This window comes from Brassica napus, chromosome C9 (assembly GCF_020379485.1).
Source record: "Brassica napus cultivar Da-Ae chromosome C9, Da-Ae, whole genome shotgun sequence".
Lineage (NCBI taxonomy): Eukaryota > Viridiplantae > Streptophyta > Magnoliopsida > Brassicales > Brassicaceae > Brassica > Brassica napus.
In genome coordinates this window covers 25,711,101-25,732,916 of record NC_063452.1, presented here as the reverse complement: position 1 = coordinate 25,732,916, position 21,816 = coordinate 25,711,101, and the positions used below count along the sequence as shown (strand labels likewise).

At 35.4% G+C, this 21,816-nt stretch overlaps 2 protein-coding genes and 1 pseudogene across 2 annotated transcripts; 2 read left to right on the top strand and 1 right to left on the bottom strand.

Annotated features, from left to right (window-relative positions):
- Window positions 1–2,099: 2,099 nt before the first annotated feature.
- On the bottom strand, window positions 2,100–4,168 carry LOC106417143 (GDSL esterase/lipase At2g03980-like). Its single transcript, XM_048769853.1, has 4 exons — window positions 3,811–4,168; window positions 3,315–3,445; window positions 2,997–3,221; window positions 2,100–2,649 (listed from the first exon to the last, which is right to left on the bottom strand). The coding sequence occupies exons 1-4, from the start codon at window positions 4,091–4,093 to the stop codon at window positions 2,191–2,193; spliced, it is 1,098 nt and encodes a 365-aa protein (XP_048625810.1). The 5' UTR covers window positions 4,094–4,168; the 3' UTR covers window positions 2,100–2,190.
- A 7,439-nt stretch (window positions 4,169–11,607) lies between these two features.
- On the top strand, window positions 11,608–15,992 carry LOC106417145 (annotated as a pseudogene).
- A 3,350-nt stretch (window positions 15,993–19,342) lies between these two features.
- On the top strand, window positions 19,343–21,097 carry LOC106417146 (putative F-box/LRR-repeat protein At3g18150). The gene is made up of 2 exons (XM_048769465.1): window positions 19,343–20,402; window positions 20,584–21,097. The coding sequence occupies exons 1-2, from the start codon at window positions 19,779–19,781 to the stop codon at window positions 20,845–20,847; spliced, it is 888 nt and encodes a 295-aa protein (XP_048625422.1). The 5' UTR covers window positions 19,343–19,778; the 3' UTR covers window positions 20,848–21,097.
- The last annotated feature ends 719 nt before the right edge of the window (window positions 21,098–21,816 follow it).

Here is a 21,816-nt window from a genome sequence, read left to right as displayed (position 1 = left end):
TCGTCAAGTACCATCTCCGATGGGTCAGTTTAGAAGACAGAGTTGGTTAAAGGTAAAGTACTGGAGTCGTGTTCTTCTTCTTAGTTGTTACCATAGTTACTGAAACAAATTCCACTTTTCTTTAATGATGTAATTTGTGAAATAACCGGCTAATAGATTTTATTTATCATTTTTTGTTATAGTTAGCCGGTTACGCAAACAAACACATGAAGTATCATAATTCCAAATGCAATGTATTTATTTGGCTACATTGTATACCAAACTTATAATGTATACCAGTTATCTGGTTATCTCAAGTAGTTGCTGGTTATTTAAGTTAGTAGTCGGTTATCTTTTGTCTCCAGTAATATAACACATATGTGTCTATTGATATAATCTATAAACATACAATTATTCAGTTATTTCCAATAGTTTCTGGTTATTTAAGTTAGTAGTCGGTTAATTCTAATAGTGGATGGTTATTTTAGTTAGTGGTCGGTTATCTTTTACTTATAATAATATGACATGTACGTGTCTCTATTGATATAACACATGTGTGTTTGTAATAGTTGTAGTTATCTATAATGGTTGTTGGTCATTATCTAATTATCTCAGTTAACATATGTATTGGACGGTCACTATTAAATTATACTTAGGAAGTATACACTAATTATTTGGATATCAATACTCTTAGCTAGTGTTTGTAATCAATGGCCGGTTAACACTATAAACCCAAAACAAAAGATCTTTCAAGTAATTAATGTAGTGTTTATTGCTTCACTCGAAAAAAAAAAAACATTCAGCGCAATATAGTTATCCGGCTATAATCATATATCAAACAGAAAGACCAACTATAGTTATCCGTCCACATATGATTTTTCATATAGTAAACAGACAGGCCATTCGTCTGTCGTCATCTCCGGAAGCCTTTGTTCTTTTGTTCTTCCTCTTCATCCTCTCTCATCTATTTATTTCTTCTCTCTCCTCTTTTTTTTTCTTCCTCCTATATAGCATCCTATATCATTCCTCACCAGATTGAAATGAAGACGAGCTGTTGCAAGCGTGAGGTGACGGCGTGACGGTGAGCTTGAGCAGAGGAGAGGTAATTCTGTGACAGCAAGCTTGAACAGATGTAATGGTGTGATGGCGTGACGATGTGACGGTGAGATGGTGCAACGGAGTGACGGCAATAGCAAAGAAGAGAACTTGATAAATTTGAAAAGAGGAAGAGATGAGAGATTAAGAAACATAGAAAATTTAAGAATTTTAAAGAAAGAGATAAAATGAGAGAGGTGAAATATGTCGACATAGTAGAAAGAGATAAGAGAGGAGAAAGGAAAGAGGAGAGAAGAGAGATGGGATATTGGTTTTAGGTTGTAGTATTCGAAGAATAGAGGTAGAAGGGTGATTAAAAAAAACACATAAGCAGAAAAGACAAAAATATATGCATGCAAATTAAGCAGTTATGTTTCTATATGAGTCCCAATTTCTCTAATATAAAAAGGAAACTAAGTTAAGACCCGCGCCTTGCGCAGGATGAACATTATATATATAAATTATTTTATATATTATATGTTTATAACATATTATAAGATAATAAATATATATTGAATAATTAAAAAGTCATTATCTACTACTTATATAATTAAATTGGTGCGAACATATAAATAAATTTTATAAATCGAAAAAATATTTTTTCTATTTGATATGATATATAATTAAATTTAAATGATAGTAACATATATATGATATATTTTAATATTAATATTTATTTGATGATGCTTTTTGCTCAAATTTTGTTTTATCATTTGTATCTGTTATAGCAAAAAATCTAAATTAGTGATAACAAAATTTTTGCTGTGGGATTAGTGGTTAAACTAATTTGTAATATGTTTGCTTTGTTGCTTAATTTGCTTTTGTAGTTTTTTTTTACGCTGCAATGCCTTTTAATTAATCGTTACATGTTTACCCTTATTTCGAAATTTTGAAGCTTTGTATGTACTTTATATGATTTTCCTAATACATTAAACGGGACCATAAAAATGGTGTTGATTTTTGGAGCGATTTCATTAAGCGATTTGATCAAAAACGAATACATATGCATTGATATGGTGTTCAAAAACAAAAAAAAAGGTGAGTGGCATTGATACAATCATCATGGAGACATTAGTTTTTTTTTCAATTTAAAAAAGGGTAATGACACACTGAATCTCACACAACCTTACAAACTCTTCTCTCCTGGAAACACCCAATCGCGTACATGAAATTCGCCATCTGAGTCGGATGAAATGGATCAAAGAAAATATGTGAATCTGGCACCTTACATGCTATCGAATCTGGCGTGCAGCTTGTGTATTGCCCTCCATCATAAACGCTGGGGCAACATGGGCTCGTCGTGTCCATAAGATTTGAACTAGCTTGATTGCTTGAAGGTCCTCTAAGTCCCAACATGAATTTGAAGTAATCTGAGTACAAGAAGGAAGTGTAGGCTAACTTTTCCTTGAAATGAGCCAGGGCTTTCCTTAGCTTGGTGTTGAAAATGGAAATCAGAAGGTTTGCACCTTCGTTGCAGCTTCCACTTGGCACGTTACGAGCTAAAGTGTTTGGGTAACATCCTAGTGGCTTAAGGTTGTTGATGAAGAACTTCCTTGCTCCTAATCTTTGCAATCTCTGCACGCAAAAATCAAAATCTTCAGTAGAATGCACCTAAACTAATTAAACATGAAAACAGCTTTAAGCTGAAAACAGACTAATCCATTGAATTATTCAACCAAGTTCTGGTCTAGGCTCGTTTATGTAGTTGCCAATGTAAATAAAACTAAAAGTTTATCAAAAATCGGTTTGATAGTTTTAATTTTAGTTTAATATTAAACTATATCTTCAGCATTTAAAGGATATATTATATTGATTTAGTTTTGTCTGAAGTTTGAAAAAATAACAATTTTAAGATTAGTTAATATGTTTGATTAATTTAGTGGTCAAGGAAAAAAATGGTGGGAACCTAAAAAATGTTTTACCTGAATTTGCGTCATATACTCATGAAGAAGCTTCTCTGCGAATTCATTTGGATCGATTGTCTTATTATATAAGAAAACGTAATCGTTAATTCCGATAGCAATCATGAACAACGATTTGGCCAAGTGTTTACTGAGCTCTGGCTTCGTCTTAAACCTTTTCTTCAAATTCTTGTCGATGGTTTCTTTGAAATAATTGACTTGGACATCCATTGAGAGACATTCTCCCTTGTTCATAGAAGGAAACAAATAAAAATCATTAGGTTTTTTTTCCGAAACCTCTAAGAGCCTAAGGTCATTTTGTAGGATATTGAAACTTACGAGTTGCTTTCCTGTGGCTGGAAAAACCCCACAGCTAGCAGAAGCATAGTTAATACCAGTTGATATATTGTTCTTTTGTCCTTCTGATAATCCCATGTAAGCAGGAGCCAAAGGAAGCCCATAATAAATAGCTGAAAAACATAACAAGACAATTAGACAATGTTTAATCTCAATATTTAAATGTTAGCAGCTATTTGTTTAGTTGTTTTGTATACTTAACATATAATTAGAACAAGTAACCACATTCATTTTTTTTTAAATCCCTATTTAAAATAATTTACCTTTCTTAACTTTTAATATTTTCTTTTTTTATATAGATTATAATTTTCGCAAACTACTAGTCATATATACCTTTTAACCCGATTATCTAAAAGCAAAAAAAATACAATTACTAACTAATATTATGTTATTTGCATAATTCATTACACGACCTGTAAAACATTTAAAACATAAAATCAGGAGAGACATGCAACATTTGCAATTTGCATGTTCTTACCAATGTAATCAGCAATAGTTTTGCCATTGCTAAAACGGCCGGTAGGTTTGCCTCCTTCAAAGTCAGAACCATAAGGTGCGAAATTCGATTTGACTTTCGTCGGAAGATAATTGTTGTTCCCTGAATCAACCAATGAATCTCCTATAACGTACAAAGCCTGAAACTTCCCTCCAAAAAGCACATCTTCTTGTTTTAATGACTGCGAGATAATGGTGGAAACATTGAGAAGACAGGAGACAAAGAGCAAAAGAAAGAATGGCTTTAGAGAAGAAGGCAACTCCATTTCTATCTTCTTCTTTTCTCTTGATCAGAGAACTAAAGAAGAAGATAGAAAATGAATCTTGCAAATTGGAAACCTCAACAATGGGAGGTTATATAGATATAAGCGGTTTGGAAAGCATCATACAGCATTCATACTAAAACGAACGGTAAAAACTATCATTAACTATTGTTAACTAATTAAGCCTATATATGACCTGCAAAATAAACTTTATCGGCCACTTAAAATAACTAAGCCTATGTATAGAAACTAAAATTCATTTTTAGTTTTATGTAACTATATTCTTTTTTTTTAACTGTATGTATACTATATTCTTTATTTATTTTTTAAAGTAACTATTTTTTTTTTGCTAAAAATAACTATATTCTTAGACTTGAATTTAAATGTATTTCTCTGTTTCCAGTTTTGAATGTTTACTAAATATGATTAGTTAACATATATAATCAGTCATAAATTTTATTATACATTATCTATTTTTATTTTATTATACGGAATGCTTTACGCTCTCTCTAAGTTTAAAGTTATCGCGGTGTTGGTGTCGGGTCCTTGGGTAATGGGTATTAGTGCCGGCTGGTTCCGGGCCAGGGGATTAAATGGTTGGTAATCGGAAACCACGTGCGGATTACGGGCCTTTCGGCAAACGGAAACCACGTGCGAATTACGGATCACTTTTGAACCTCCTGTTAAAAAAAAAGAAAAAAAAGTTTGAAAACCTGGTGAGACTAGTTGAATTATTTAACCGCTGATTCTATTATACTATCGAATCACGATTTGGTCTGTTTTAAAAAAAACATTAGTACTAAATAAATAAAATAATCAAAGGATAATGAAGCAGGATATATAAAAATAATTTGCTAAAGTAGAAACTCGAGTCAGTATATGACCTTAATTGGTGTTCGAAACATATATTTTAATGTAAATGTTAAATTTTATATTAATTTTACTAAACAGTAACTAATAGCATACTAAAAGCTAAAATACAGAAAAAAAAGAAACAAAAAGAGTAACTTCCAGAGTTTTAGCGCACAGTATAAACAAATTAACTAAAGAGTTATTTTTGACTTCACCCCGATAACCAATAAAAATTTGACAAGTCACTTGACATTTAAAAAAAACACAAATTATTAATAATTACCAAAGGAAATGATTTTTTTTCTAATGTTACTAGCATAATCAATCAATTAAACTCTAAATCTTAAATCCTAAATATTAAAAATTAAACCTTAATTTTTAGATAAACCATAAACCTTTTGGAAAACCATAAACTCTTAGATAAATTTTAAACCCTAGAAAACACTTACATTCTAAATCATAAACACTAAATATTAAATCCTAAACACTAAACACTAAATCTTTGGATAAATCCTAAATCCTTGGGTAAATCTTAAACCCTAGAAAACACATTAGAATTTAACCAAGGGTACTTATAGTTGATCCAAAAGTTTAGAGTTTGTCCAAAAGTTTAGAGTTTATCTAAAGGTTTAGGATTTAGGATAAATGGTTTAGAGTTTAGTGTTTAGGATTTAAAGTTTAACTGACGGTGTTAACAACATTTAAAAAATCGTTTCTTTTGGCAATTATTACTACTTTTTATTTTCTTTTATTTTACTTCAAAAATACTATGTGATTTGACAATTTTTTATTGGTCACTAGATTATAGATGAACTTGAGGGATGAATCCAAGAATAAGAATAAGTTTTAACTAAATAGAAAAAAAGAAAAACAGCTTCGCCTAGAGGTAAGTATAAGACCATACGAAGCTATAATACACTTAGAAATGATTCCCGTGATAAGGATCATCATATTGTTGATAATATTGGTGATACTAGGAGGTTATTAGTTAAACAAGGTTTGAACAGAAATTACTCTTGCGCTCAACAATGGTGGAAGAAGAGACTCGAGAGAAGACAAAATAAGGAAACTTTCTGTTAGCTTTATTGAATGAGCTGTAATGTGAATATATACAATTGACCTGATGACTATACCGGAACAAACCGGGTATTTACACATTTACTAAACCAATTAATATACATCAATAACCAATATTCCCCCTCAAGATGGAGCATATATGTTAATGAACTCCATCTTGCCCAAGAGATGCCGGAAGGGATTAGGATAGAGAGGTTTAGTAAGTATATCGGCCAACTGATTTTCTGAGCGGACATGAAGTGTTTTGATGTGACCACGTTTAACCTTCTCACGAACAATTTGGCAATCACGTTCCATATGCTTGGTCCGTTCATGAAACACGGAGTTGTTGGCAATGTGAATAGCTGCCATGTTATCACAGTACAGAGGAGTTGCTGCAGAGGTGTCTACCCAAAGATCTTCAAGGAGAAATCGATACCACATGGTCTCGCGAACAGCATCAGCCATCGCACGGTATTCGGACTCAGCAGATGAGTGGGAGACAGTGTCCTGTTTGTTTGATTTCCAACCAACGAGAGAGGTCCCAACAAACATACAAAAACCAGAAACACTCCTTCTCGTATCAGAACAAGAGCCCCAATCAGCATCAGCAAATACAGATAGCTTCATATCAGATTGAGCAGAGTAAAATAGGCCTTGACCAACAGTGCCCTTAAGATAATGAAGCACTTTATAAGAGGCTTGAAGGTGAGGTTGGCGGGGAGATGCAGTAAACTGACATAATTTGTGCACTGCATAAGTTATATCTGGCCGTGTGAATGTGAGATAAAGCAACTTCCCAACCAGGCGACGATATAACTCAACATTTTGTAGTAAATCTCCATCTTCTAAAGTAAGCTTGATGCTAGGGTCCATTGGAATAGAAGCAGGCTTGCAACCAAGTAGTCATGTCTCAGTTAACAGATCCAAAATGTATTTCCGTTGACACAGAGTGATCCCCGGTGAAGATCGAGCTATCTCTAGTCCAAGAAAGTAACGTAGAGTACCTAGATCACGAAGCTTGAAAGAACATTGTTAGGCTGCCTTAAGGAGATCAGTGGCCTTATCACAACTGCTGGCAATAATGATGTCGTCGACATAAACCAAGACGGCCATGTAGACATCTCCAGACTTTTTAAGAAAGAGAGTGTGATCGCCAGATGATGTTGTGAAACCCAATTGAAGGAGAGCATCAGTGAACTTAAGAAACCACTGGTGTGATGCTTGTTTCAAGCCATATAGAGACTTCTTGAGCTTGCATACAACATTGGGAGGAAAGGATTCCCCCTGTTTTGGAGAGTATCCGGGAAGAAGAGTCATGTATATCTCTTCGTCCAAATCACCATTCAAGAACGCATTAGAGATGTCTAACTGAGAAAGAAACCATCCTTTTGCTGCAGCAACATCGATCAACAACTTAACAGTGGCTAACCAGGCTCTGATACCATATTAGTGATGAGCCTAACTCACACCCAAAAGCTAGCTCAAGAGTGGAGGTTTACCCATACACTTATATATTGCCCAAAGATCACATCATTAAACGATGTGGGACATCTAATAGCCCCTCTCGAGATGTGGATGGGAAACGGTCCAATCGGAAACAGCCCAAGTCCAACATCTCGGACATACCACAGCAAGATGGGTCATTTGTACAGGCTACATGGGTAGGAAACTGTTTATGTGGGAAATCATCTGCTGGGCTTTTACCATGGGCTCTGATACCATATTAGTTAAACAAGGTTTGAACATAAATTACTCTTGAGCTCAACAATGGTGGAAGAAGAGACTCGAGAGAAGACAAAATAAGGAAACTTTCTGTTAGCTTTATTGAATGAGCTGTAATGTGAATATATATAATTGACCTGATGACTATACCGGAACAAACCGGGTATTTACACATTTACTAAACCAATTAATATACATCAATAACCAATAGAGGTCCCTCTGGTTGTGTCCACTGGTTATAATTGTAGTCAGAGTTGAAACCTCTGCTGTAATGATCAATCGGCCAAGTCAGTCTTTGATTCAGGGAAAAAGTCATGTTCAGGAAAGTGATTGGTTGCGTGTGAAGCAACATGTACGGAGCTCTGACTGCGTTATTGTCCTCTGGAACCAGGTTTGCTCGCAGAGGAGGAAACAACTTCCGTTGAAGGTTCCAAACGTGTGATGTTGCTGCTCCTGACAGGAACAAACCTCTGCTAATAAACTTGGTGGTTCTGCCGTATCAGACACGTTTCTTCTAAGATTCAAAAGTGACTTGATCCTCTCCTCTAGATCTCCAATATGGAACACTCTGATTCTAGTTTGTGACAAGATAACGCATCTAATGCCGGCTCTTAGGTATCTAATCTGTCTGTCTGTCTGTCTATGGCAGCAACCTGTAAAGTCTGCGTTCTCTGCAGACTCCTTTGTAATCCTCAATGAGTCGTTTATAATAGCAGAAACAGGATGGAACTTATAGACCATACCAAAAGAGTATATTTAGTTAACTGCCTTGAGACGATGACCAGTCTTTAATTAAGAGGTTTTGAATGAAACCTGTTCATAAAAGTTCAATACTATGCTTAGAGAGATTCACAATAGTGGGAGAGAGTAAAGAAGAAGGAAACACCTCCTGTCCAGCCCTAGAAACTGGTAAAGATCAGGACATACAATTTGCCAATAAGAGTTTTCTAGTAAACCTAAAAGGTCACTGGTCTCTAGCCAACAGTGAAACCAGTGGCTCAAGTTCACCTCTCAGCTTAATGATGTATTCTCTCCCTCTCTCCTTCTCCATTGTTGACTTGATTCTCTCTGCAAAGCCCTCAAACTCTTCGAGAAGGCTTTTAGTTGAATCGAAATGCCTTTGGATCTCCTTAATTATATATGCTCTATAGCATTTATTTTATTTGCAGCATGTTTGTATCTCAAGTTGAAGAAGCAATACCAGGAATATCCTCAACTGAGGTGGACGCACGGAAAGATAAGCATTTTGTCAAGTGGTTAAAATCACAGATATATATATATCTCATTTTAACAGTGATGCTATAAGATAATTTTAACGGTGATGTTTTTTTGTAGGTTGCATATGACGATCCATATTACTCCGTATGGTTTCACGATTTGGTCCAAGGTCCAGTAGCAAAGGTTACCACTTCACCTATGTATTTCACACGAGGTTTTACCTTTCACACATACGAGTATGGGAGACATCGGACAACAAGTAACTACGAAATATGTCTGAAAGGTGAAACAGACTTTTACGGGATCTTGCAGGTGATTATTGAAGTCGAATTTTCGGGGTTATTGAAGCTAAAATGCGTCTTCTTCAAATGTTAATGGTTCGACCCCGTTGTGAACCAAGGTGCTCGGGTTAACAAATTTGGTGATGTGGATGTCAATTATGGGAGAAGATACAACAAGTTCGAGCCTTTCATCCTAGCTTCTCAAGCCGTGCAAGTTAGCTTTCTTCCATACCCTCGCTTTCGAAGTTCTGGGATAAACTGGTTAGCTGTTATAAAAATTACACCTCGTGGACGAATTGTTGCTGGAGAAGAACCACCTTTGCAAGAAGAAGGCACTATCAATGAAGTTGATGTACCTGATCAACAACTTAATGAGATCCTTCTGATCAATCCAGAAAACCAACAATATGAAGATCTTCCGGAAGATGTGACAGATGAAGCACGTGAAGACGAGTTCGATGGAAGCGACGATGATCATTGTACTGATCTTGATGAGAACAAAATGATTCAGAATGATGTAATCTATGTAACAAATGTTGTTTTTCTTTTCATTATCTCATTTTAATGTATGTGTAACAAATGCTGTTTTTCTTTTTCATTTTTGCATTTTAATGTATGTGTAACATATGTTGTTTTATATAATATGTTTTCTTTTGGTTTAAAAATATTAATTTGGAGTTTAGGGTTTAAACTGGATAAAGAGATAAAGAGGAAGAAGATGTAAAGAAGAAGATGGTGTTATAAGATAAGTGACTTTGGTGTTTAGGTTTTCAGGTTTCAGGGTTTAGGGTTAAGCCTCGTAAAGTCGTCGTTAATAAAAACACGGGCCTGGTAAATTCGTCATAAATGAAAAAAGCATGAGCGTTCCACGTGAATTCGTCGTAACTTTTCCACGTAAATTCGTTGTAATGTTAAAAACACGGACCTCGTAAATTCGTCGTAAATGAAAAAACAGGTTGGTAATTTCGTCAAAACAGAAAAAACGCGGGCTTGGTAACTTCGTCGTAACGACGACTTTAGGAGGAATGCCTTTTCTTATATATAGGCGACGCCTCAAAACGGGTCTGGTAATTTCGTCATAACTGAAAAACGCGGGCTTGGTAACTTTGTCGTAACTTTACGACGACTTTACGAGGCTTGGTAACTTCGTCGTAACTTTACAAGTTTAGTTTTAGGTGGTTAGTATTTGTTTAGTTTTAGGTGGTTAGTATAGGTAATTAGTTTAAGTGGATAGTATAGGTAATTAGTTTAGATGTTTAGTTAGGTATCAGAATAATATTTTTAAATTATGTCGTTAATGATAAAACAAACTGTAATTTCTTTAAAAATATTTAGATGGGTCCTAGAAGAAAGCCAGCTGCACCTGCTTACTCTCAGATGTTTCATGATGGTGTCGGGACATCTTCTTCCGGTCCATCATATTCCGAGGCAGTTCCGGACTCTCAGACATCTCAGAGAGTTGCTTGGAATCCTCCTCCTCATGCACCTCATATGCCTCCACCACCTCCTCCTCCAGCCGCTGCACCTCAGCCTGTCCCAGTAGGTGCAGTTCATCCAGATTTGTGTGTGCCTCCATCTGCCCCACACGCGAGATATACAGTGGAGGATTTTCTCGCCCCGTCTGGACGAGAGGGCTTGGATGTTCTGGATCCCGATTGACCGCCAGGAACTTATTGGTAATTTTTTTTAGTACATTAAAATTTAATTTTTTTAACAATTAGGTTCTCTTTTCAGGTTTGGGGCCAACAACCGTGTTCGCCGGAGCGTGTCGGAGACGATCAAGGGCTACTACGACAGAGCCTACCCAAATTGGAGCAAGACTCCAGACCACATTAAGAAGACTTCGTTTAAATGTTTTGCGGTAATATATTTTTTAAAAAATCTAATTAAATATTTATATCTAATTAAATATTTATTTTAATTTTTTCAAATTTTTGTTTGTTTCAGCAAATGTGGCTGTGGTCATTGGGAATCACCGAGAGGGTGAAGAAGGAGTTCGTTGCAAAGGCAAAGACCCGCCTTTGCAATACTGTCTCCGATTGGAAGGACAAAGGGGAGATCTACAGTTATGACGGAAAGCCCACCGAACTCAGGAAGGAAGTATGGGATGATCTCATCGCCTTTTGGAAGCTACACTCTTCGATCCGTAAGGCCAACTCGTGCTCCACTTCCCGAAGAACGAAGAACAAAGATGGTCATTTGCCCATAATTCACATAACCGGACAAAAGCCTCACGCCGGAATCCATCTAGAAGCTGTAAGTTGTTTCTCATATTTATTTTGAATTTTTTAATTAATTTAAATTTTAATATTTAATTTTATTTAATTTTTTTGTTTGTAGTATGAGAAGACGGGAGTCTTACCATCTCTGTCTGATCTATTCAAGATGACTCACACCACATCAGACGGGATTTTTGTGGATCTGGCATCCGAGAAACTCTTCTACGCAGTGGCTTCTCGGGTTGAAGAGCGGGAGATGGAATTAACCCAGCAGTCTTCCGATGGATTACCTGTCAAACTGACCACCGAAGAGGTCAACATGATCTTCGAAGAGATAAAACTTTATAAATTTATTTAAATAAATTTAAGTATTTAATAAAATTTAACTATATTAACATTTTATAGGTGGCTCCTAGAAAGAAGGGACGGACAGTGGGCATAGGTTCTGTTAATGAAGTTGCTAAGGCAACTTCGTCATACGCTTCGAGACGGGATGAAGAGAACTCTCAGATGAGAGCTCGGATGGATAGCCAGCATGATCGTTTAGACTCTCTTGAAGATCTTCTGGACGTGATGGCGGTGGGAAACCCGACTATGCAGCAAGCACTAAATGAGAGATGAGCAGCTCTTGGCATGCCAACACGGAATCCCGAAGATGCGGATCCAGACCGTTCTCAACTGAGCACCACCACCGACTACTTCGACAATATGTAGTAGTTTTTTTTATTTGTTTCATTTTGTATTATGAGTTTAAATATTATGTTATGACTTTTAAATAGTTTTTAAAAATATGTTTTCATTTTCATATTTCATTTTATATTTAAAATTTTTAAAATTTCGAATTTAAATAATATTTTTATTTTAATTTAATATTAAATGGTAAGAAACTATGTAAATTCATTGTAAACTTTACATGGAATTTACAACGAAATCTTCGTAACATCGCCGTAACGTTTACGTGGAGCTTACATGGGCAGCATTGTAAAACCCTCGTAAATGTTACATGGAGTTTACATCGAAATAATACGACTACTTTACATCGAAATAATACGAGTACTTTACATCGAAATTTTACGTCTCATTGACGACGAAATGTTTCCTTCCGTTTTACGAGGAAAGCATTCCTCGTAAACGTTACCACATGTTTACGACGAAACCTCCGTTACGACGAACATTTAACAACGAAACAGTTTTCGATGTTAATTCGTCGTAACACCCTTTTACGACGAATATACAAGGAATATTTCGCTCGTAAAAAATATGTTTTCTTGTAGTGATATTTTAAGTGATAGTTAGATAGAACTAAATGTATGATTGTTATTAGGGACGAAGCTTTTTATAATGGGTTCACTAGTTTTAAAATTTAATATATGGTGTTTGCAAGTTTGAGAAGAAGCTTTGGAAAATATTTTTTTTATATTTCACCTATCACGTTGTAGTACTTATGGATTTAGGGGTTTAACACATAAAATCGAAAAAAGGTGGATCAATAACATATTATAATCAAAACAATAATTGTGTGAAAAAAAAAGTATAGCTCATTTAAATTCAAAAAACATAGTTGCATAATAAAATAAATTGAAGGTTATTTAACCCTCTAAATTGTAAAGGCTGTTCGAGATGTGACCAGCACGTGAGACTTGCTGGTGGTTCGTTCCTGGAAGTTTCTTCTCCTCTTAAAGGTCGTCTAATGCAGAGCCCTCATGGCGGCGAAGGTGGTGACACTCGCATGCTTATATTTATTCCTCTAGAAGAATAATACACTAAGCCTAGACGGTTACAGTGATTCAGTATCCTCGAAACAGAGATCACCTCATCGAGCTGTAACAAAACCGAGTACGACACATTTATCTAGAAATAGATTTTCAACGTCCTCTTTCAGTAATGAAAGGCGATTCTCAAGAACGTGTGTGCTCTGCTAAATGCATGAAAGTAGGTATGGAGAAAAATGTTCTTTCACTAACACTTGGCATCGTACTAAAGTTTTATCGCTTTGTCATCTCTACGGATTTGTCGACTTAATGGCGATAGATCAGATTGGTTCCCGTTTTTAACAGAAATGTATAGACCAATATTGAATCTTTATTGATGCTATGATTATATTGAGAGGATTGATAAATCAACTAATCGAACTTGAAACTGAAGGTTTATCACGTAAAATTATTTGTCGATAAAAGTATAGATGGTATTAAGTTTTTTTAAAAGAATGTTAGTTTGAACGCATTAAATTCATAGTTTGGGTGAGAAACATTCTCTGGATGACACTTAAGCGTTTTACTAAATAATTGCTGCAACAAATTATCTAACCAAACACTCCTTAGATTCTACTCACGCCTCCAAAACCTCTATTGATCCCCTCACGTGACAGTTCTCCGCGATCCATAGTCCTGCCAGAGACCATGGCTGTTAAATTAGAAGAAGAAAAGGAAGATACAGTTGCTGATGTCAACCCTCCTGCGACCATTAACACTGAGATCTGTTTTGGGAATTTGCCTTACAATTTTGACAGTGCAAGACTTGCTCAAATCATCCAAGACTTTGCCAACGCTGAGCTCGTCAAAGTTCTTTACAACAGAGACACATGAAAGAGTCGTGGGTTCGCCTTTTTAACAATGAGCAACGTCGTAGACTGCAATGTCATCATTGAGAACCTCGATGGAACTGCAAGTGAAAGTTAAAAAAAAAGTGTGAAGCTTTACAAACATAAAGTAAACGTTTCAACTGTTTCTTAGTCGGGAGTATATTGGTAGGACTTCAAAGGTGAGCTTTACAGAGAAACCAAAACCAAACAAAGAGCCTCTGTATCTTGAAACAGAGTATAAGCTGTTTGTTGGTAAATTGTCGTGGACAGTCATTACTTACAGTAGTCTTCTCAATGGTTACAACTATCTTTCTTGTCTGGTCTTTTATATTTCTCTCAAAATATTTTTATGGAAAAGGGTATATTATGGGTCGTTATTTGAATGAAACTTGTTTCTCGAGCTAAGAGCTTGCCTCCAAGATAGCATAATAGCACACATAACATAATGCAGTAGTAATTCGTCAAAAAAAAAAACATAATCCAGCAGTGGTTGATTGCATGGAACATGCAGTCCCCATATTTATGTTTGAAATACCATGGATTTGACTCATTTTCACCCATGGTATATAAGTATTTTACTATCTATATACTATATATTCTATCCTATTAGATATGTTTTCAGGTTCAGAAGTATCTTGGAGTAAAGTGATGATTATGGAACATTTAGGAGCTTAAAAGAGATTTTATCCGAGCTGACCATAAGAGGTCGATACGAAGAAGACACAATCGATCGATGCACATCCAGTGCCGTCGATCGATACAGAAGAGAAGCCTCGACGATTGAAGATTAGATCAATCGATGTACATCCTGTACCATCGCTCGATGTCGAGACGCGGAAGCACGATTTGGTTCCAGCCGACTTTAAATCCAAGACTTTATCAAATTACAAGATTACCCCTGACGAGTTTTTAATCTAATAGATCTATACTTGCCTAAGTGTTAGGAGGCAAGAGAGTTTTTGGCCACCTTTGTATTCTTTTTTTCAGCAGAGAGTTTTAGGAGAGAAGATCATAGAGAGATTTGTGATTGGAACTTCGTTGATTTATCTATTCTATTCTATGCAGTTTTTATTTATATTTTGTGTCATGAATTGCTTAGCTATGTCTGAGTAATTTTTCCTGTTAGATTCAGGGTTCAAATAGGTTAGAAGAATTAGCCCCAACTATAGATTTCTAAGTTGTGGTATTCATTGATTGATTATTCCTAATTCTTGTTCTAGATTAGCTAACTAGAATATTGAACCTAGGAATCTGCATGAGTCAAGCATCCTTGACCATCCAGTCCTGAAACTAATCTGTCATACTAGACAACTGGAAAAAGGCTACCGCTGAACTAGAAAGCTAGTGAGCATTATCAACTTACGCCTAAGGCTTAACTAAAAGCATCGATCGATATCGTCTTCTGACAATCGATCAATATTTGTGAATGTGTATCGATCGATATCTCTATAGGACCATCGATCAAAACTTTCTTGTGATCAATAAACGACATTTTAGATCCAAGATCTAGTTAGTTAACTAGTGAAACATTGCCATCGCTAATCACTGTGTCTAAGGGGTTGAGCTCTAATATATCATGCATGCAACTGATAGGCATCTATAGGATTATAATCTCCAACGCCTGAATCGAAACCTTGCATCTAATACCTTTCCAATAAGTTACACCCCCAATCATCTTGTTAGTCGAGCAATAGACTTGCTCAATTAGGATTGCTATTTACATTTAAACCAGAAAACAACAAACAATTAGAATTAATAAATTAATAGATTTAATAGGTTCCCTAGCTTCTTGTGGATTCGATCCTTAAGTACTACAATTGAACCTTTTATTTGAGAGAGTAATTCACTCCTTAAGGTAATTTGAGTGGTATCAATGCTCATTTAGTGGAATGGATTGCTTACCCAAAAGCGAACTTGGAAATTCTGGAAGTGATGTAGCTCTCTTGGAGGTCAAGGATGTGTGGTATTAAACTGTACACAACCTCAAGATGGCTGGAATAACACAATAAACTTTTGTATACATGAAATTTTGAGTTATTACGAGCTAAAAACCTAAAAAAAGCTATTGCTTGTTGCTTTATCTATCTAGGCTGATAGTACTGTTGTCGATTTGAGCCAATTGGTATTCTCACGTTTTTCTTAGCTTGTCCGCTTACGGATCATTCCACCGAATTGAACCGAGTAGTTATTCAGTTCTGCTTTCGGTTCAGTCCGGTCCAAAAAAACAAGCGTGCCAAATTTTGGTCATTTGTATCTTTTGGTTAATTTCGGATTAAGTTGTAATTAAGATTTTGGTTCAGTTTGATAAATTTTGTTACTTGGTCTATAGCTTAACTGATCAGTTTTCAAATCCGAACTGAATGCTGACTAGAAAGATGTTGTTGACCGGTTTTGTGCCACGGACCCGAATGCAAACTGAATTGGCTAAACTTCAGTTCGGTTCAACCAAATCGGTTTGGTTTTTACGTACATGTCTAGTTAGGAGAACTAAATTTGTGAAAAGAAACACCTTTTGCCAATCTTTTGGACTTATACTTCAGAATGTGGAAGCACATGAATCCAACTCGTGATGGTAGACATTTCCCAATTAGATGACAAAATTCTGTATTGAGATTGAACTAATGTTTTACTTTTATAACAAAAATAATTGTGTTAATATATAAGACTGGTGCTATTAGACATTTCTTCACTAGATGACAAACTCTTTTTGAGATTAAAACAAATGTTTATATTTTGGTAACAAAAGAATGTGTGTTAAAATATAAATTCGGTTTAATAGACGTTGTGAAATGTGGGTGCATGTCTGAGTCCACTAGCAAAAGCCAGAAAAGTCACAAACAGTAGACTTTGAATTTTCTTGGAAGGTGACGCAGCGTACAATAGGGAGAATAAACGGTCATCTAAGAACTTTAGGATTCTTCGAAACTTTTTTTTTGGATCGATCAAAAATTTTGTTCGATAATTTATTGAGACCAACTTTCTGAGAGAGGAATTTAATCAAATCACCACGAAGCATAAAAGTCAAAGCTCTAAAGTATAATTCAAAATGTGTCTAAGACAAAACGTTTTAGACTTGTTTATATAGCTACTCCCTTTGACAAGCCATAAGGGAATAGGAAATTTAGGCCTAAAGTAATAAGAAAAAAATAGAATATCATTATCTTAAAAGAAATAAAACGGAAAACCAAATCCTCAAAGACAAAAGGAAACATATTTGAATCTGATGTTATTTACGTTGGCGTCATTGACATCGGAAGGTGATTACAAAAAGTCAAATATAAGAATAGTATGTCCTTTAACATCTTTTGAACTACAAACAAATATGGGATACAATTAAACCTCTACAATATTATTAGCTTTGCAAACTATTAATTTATTTTTAAAAAAAACAATTGGCCTGAAAACTTAATCGAAAAACCATTTTTCTTGAATAATTCATTAAATTATTAATTTATCAAATAGTAACTTATAATATTATATATATATATATGTATATTATTTTTTTGGCTATAGCAAATCATCCTAGTATAAATTAAATGGATATCAGATATTCTCTGGTTTGACGAATCGGAAACACCTAGATAGAGACGTTCTTGTTTCGGTCTGTAATGGAGCTCTTGAGACGTTCATGAGAAGATCTCACCAAGTCTTCACATCTTCAAAACTCCAAACAAGAAAGTTTTAGGGATTCTTCTTCTTCTTCCTCGAATGTAAACGGATGGGCAGGGGTGTTTACGACTACATTAGCAGTTCCCAACAATAGGAAGTTAATGCCGAAAGCTCTTGAAGATCCAGACTTTGGTTCTTGTCAAGCCAAAAAACTACGGGACCATGTAGAAAACGTTCTTGTGAATGAAGCCTTTGTTGTTAACTGAGAGCATCCACAATGAGAGCTCTTAAGAGAATCCTTAGAGGGTGTGGAGCCCATTTTCTTAGAGTTTGTGCAAAAAAGAATCCTTAAAATCCTTTGATAAGGATTGATCCTTACACTGTTCACGGGTCACATTGACTACGTGGCGGCCGGTGAATGGTCATCTTTTTTTTTTTTTTTTTTTTTTTAAATCTAAAAAATCTAAGATTAATCCAAAATGTACTTGTGCTAAGGACTCTAATGAGTCTCACCATTGCGGATGGTCTGAGGTCACTACAGGTCAATCGCTATTTTGATGAAAACGCTGCGACTGGTTAAAAGTGCATTTGGTAACGCTCGTTATGCGACAAATCGCGTTTGCGTTAGGGTTTCATCGAGCTCTCGGGATTGCTCCTCTGCCGCAGCGACTCCTTCCGACAACTGGTGATCTGCAGGCCGGTTTGTCGTCGTCTCGTCTGGCCGTGGCCACCGCAGCTTCCATCACGAGCCGTCTCCTCCGCGTCCAAGTCGTCAGAATTGATGTTCGTGCCATCACGGCTGCTTTGCTCAGTTCGGTCCCGAAGAGCAGGCTTGGGTCGAGCAGTCCGGGTTACGACCATCAAGCGCTCCATCTCTCCCGGTGCACTCTTCTTTTTCTTTTGCATATTTGGTCCCTTTGTTCTGAGAGTCTTCGACCCTGGCCCCTAAACTTTCATTTGGTATAGAGTTTCCCACGTTTTTGGCCCAAAACTTCTGATTGCGTACTCCAAGCCCCTGTGTATGCAAATTGTACATATGCAACTCCTAATGACACCTAAATGCAATATTTAAGCACTAAAATGACTTAATTAGATGCCTAATAATGTACAAAACTAGATTTTGACCCGCGCTTAGAAAACGCGGATTTGTTTGTTTTTGTTTTATTAGTAGAAATCTGATTTACAAATTACCATTATTTTTGTTTTGAGCCACATAACAATTGAGTTTTTACGTTTTTATTATTTGTTTTTTTTTCTCTTCAAAATATGGTATTTGTTCGAAATATGATAGTTGTTCTATGATAAATTTTGAGTTTTAAGATTTGTTTTCATATCTGACCTAGATTCATGATTGAACCTACAATTCAAAACATAAAAGAATGTATAGCATAAGGTGCTAGCCCACACCTAGTATGATATATTAATTAAACTTAGCATGTATATATATAAGGCCATTAGCAGAGAAGAAAACCCAATCAATCAATTATCTAAAGAATGTATTGTTAAGCCCATAAAAGAGTATAATACAATTCAAAACATAAAAGAATGTATAGTATAATTGATCACCGATGAAAACCAAAAGTGAATTAATAGTCATATATAAGAGTAATATTTTAAAAGATTAATTCAAGACTTATCAATTAAAAATTTAATCCTTTGACTTTAATTTCAATTTATTACATTAAAATTAGAATGTATTAAAGGTACTAGCAAAAATTTTTTACTCATAATACATATGATATATTAAATAAACTTAGCATGTATATATATAAGGCCATTAGCAGAGAAGAAAACCCAATCAATCAATTATCTAACAATATATAGCATATAATCAAAAATATTAAGGGAACTCTCTGTTTCATTGCAAATTAGGTTATCAGTCAATATTCAATAGCCATGGCTTATGAAAGAGTCCACAGCCGCGGTGCAGATCATCACCTAAGACAATCAGGAGATTTAATAAGTTCTCTTCCAGATGAGATTCTTCAACAAATCCTCTCCTTAATTCGGACCAAGTTCGCAATCAGAACTTTCATCTTAAACGATGGAGGCATGTCTGGTTAGATACACCTTCTCTCTCCTTTGATAGCTTTTCGCTGAAGGCTCATACTATAAACCAAACCCTAGCTCGCTACACGGCTCGCAAGATGAAAACGTTTCATATCTGTACACGCATGAGACAGAATGTTCCATACATTGACACGTGGATAAAGTTCGCCATGTCCCGGAACGTGGAGAATCTGACGTTGCGTTTCGATCATCTTCCATCCTCCAATATGCCTGAATTCTTCTACAATAATTCTTCTGTTGAACAACTTAGCCTTGAGTTGCACTTTTCTCCTATGATTCCCATATGCTATGTGCCTTGGACATCACTCAAAAAGCTATCATTGAGTTCTTGCAAGCTCTCTGATGAATGTACTGCTACGATTCTATCTTGCTGTCCCATTCTCGAGAGCGTAACTTTGGATTCATGCGATCAACTGAATGTTCTTGATCTCAGCAAATCACAGCACTTGACAACATTAGAGATAGATCAATCTCTAGGGCCAACACAGATTGTGGCCCCATATATCCGTTATCTCAGTTTGACCAACTTTAAGTTGCCATGTACTTTAGTCGATGTCTCCTCTTTAACCGCAGCTATACTAGAGACTAGCTTATGCTTATTTAAGAACCTGAAGTCAGAAGATATTCTAGTAGTGTTGCTAAAAATGCTAGAGAAGTTGCGGGATGTAGAGAAGCTTACTTTTAGTGCAAAATTTCTCCAGGTATGTTTTGGGTACCAAGTGTGATATGATTGTTATATTCTTGCATCCTCTAATGATTAGAACACTCAAGGTTTCATAGTCCATGTTTTTTTTTCAATAAATCTATGTTATATGCATCTCTCTCAGAAGTTATTATAGATGTTTTGTATAATGATTCTTGTCTTTTTGTGTTGTTCGACAGACTTTATCTCTTGCACTGGCGCTGGGACGTTGTCCTTTTCCGAGTGTCAAGGTCAACGATTTGACTTTGGAGACAACTCTCTCTAGTGTTGAATTTCCTGGCATAGAAAAGCTTCTGCAAAGCTCACCTGGAGTAAAGAAGCTAACTCTACACGTACTGGAACCTGGAACCGTACCGCTATTGATACCTATAATGGTATGTAATTTCCATAACCCTCTTTTATTTTATTTTTGTCTTGGCCATTTTAACTATTGCCGAGTTTAATCGAAGAGCTATGTCCTTTTTACTTTCAGAACATAGACTACCAGAATCTGGAGTCGGAACATGTGGTTTCCTTCATCAAAGTTTTGCTTAAATTCACAAAGACGTTAGAGAAGGTGGTCGTAAGGTTGGCATGCTATATTGATGGAAGAGGCTTTGAAGAATTGCTTGGAATGGTTTCGATGCTTTCCCACGAGTACAATGTCTCTATTGTTCTTAGCTCAACCTGCCGAATCAAAGGGCGTAGCCTTGAATGTTATTGAATATTTTATATCAAACCTCAGTAGTTTAAATAGCAAAGTTTTTCTATTTCTTTAGGTTTGTTACAACTCTAGTAAGGAAATAATTATGCAATGTGACGAATTATTATTTTTGAATTATGATTCATACCAATATTTTCATTAGGGGGTGGACAAAATATCCGGATCTTCTGGAAAACCTAATCAAACCCAACGTGAAAAAACAGCATCGGACCTGAAACAAGGGTGATTAAATATCTGAATGGATTTAAAATTCTAGTATCTGAATAACCGACTGGAACCGAAATATTTTAGAAGGTGTCCAATGATAATTAAATCACAATTTAAGTATATACATTATTTTAGATTTTGTATCTATAACAAATTCAAATTACATGATAATTTTCTAAAATACTCACAAGTAAATATCTAGAAATAGCCAAAATGCGGAAAAAACAGAAATATCTGAAATACCTATTTATTTTTGGAAAATTGCCAAATATGGCTCACAACTTGATTTATAATGCAAAAGTAAAATCAAACTTGAATCAAATGCAAAAGTAACCTAAAAGGTTATTGAAATTACCACTAGCCACTTGTGAACAAACAAAAAAACCGAAATATTTTAGGTGGTGTCCAATGATAATTAAATCACAATTTAAGTATATTCATTATTTTATATTTTGTATCTATAACAAATTCAAATTACATGATTATTTTCTAAAATACTAAC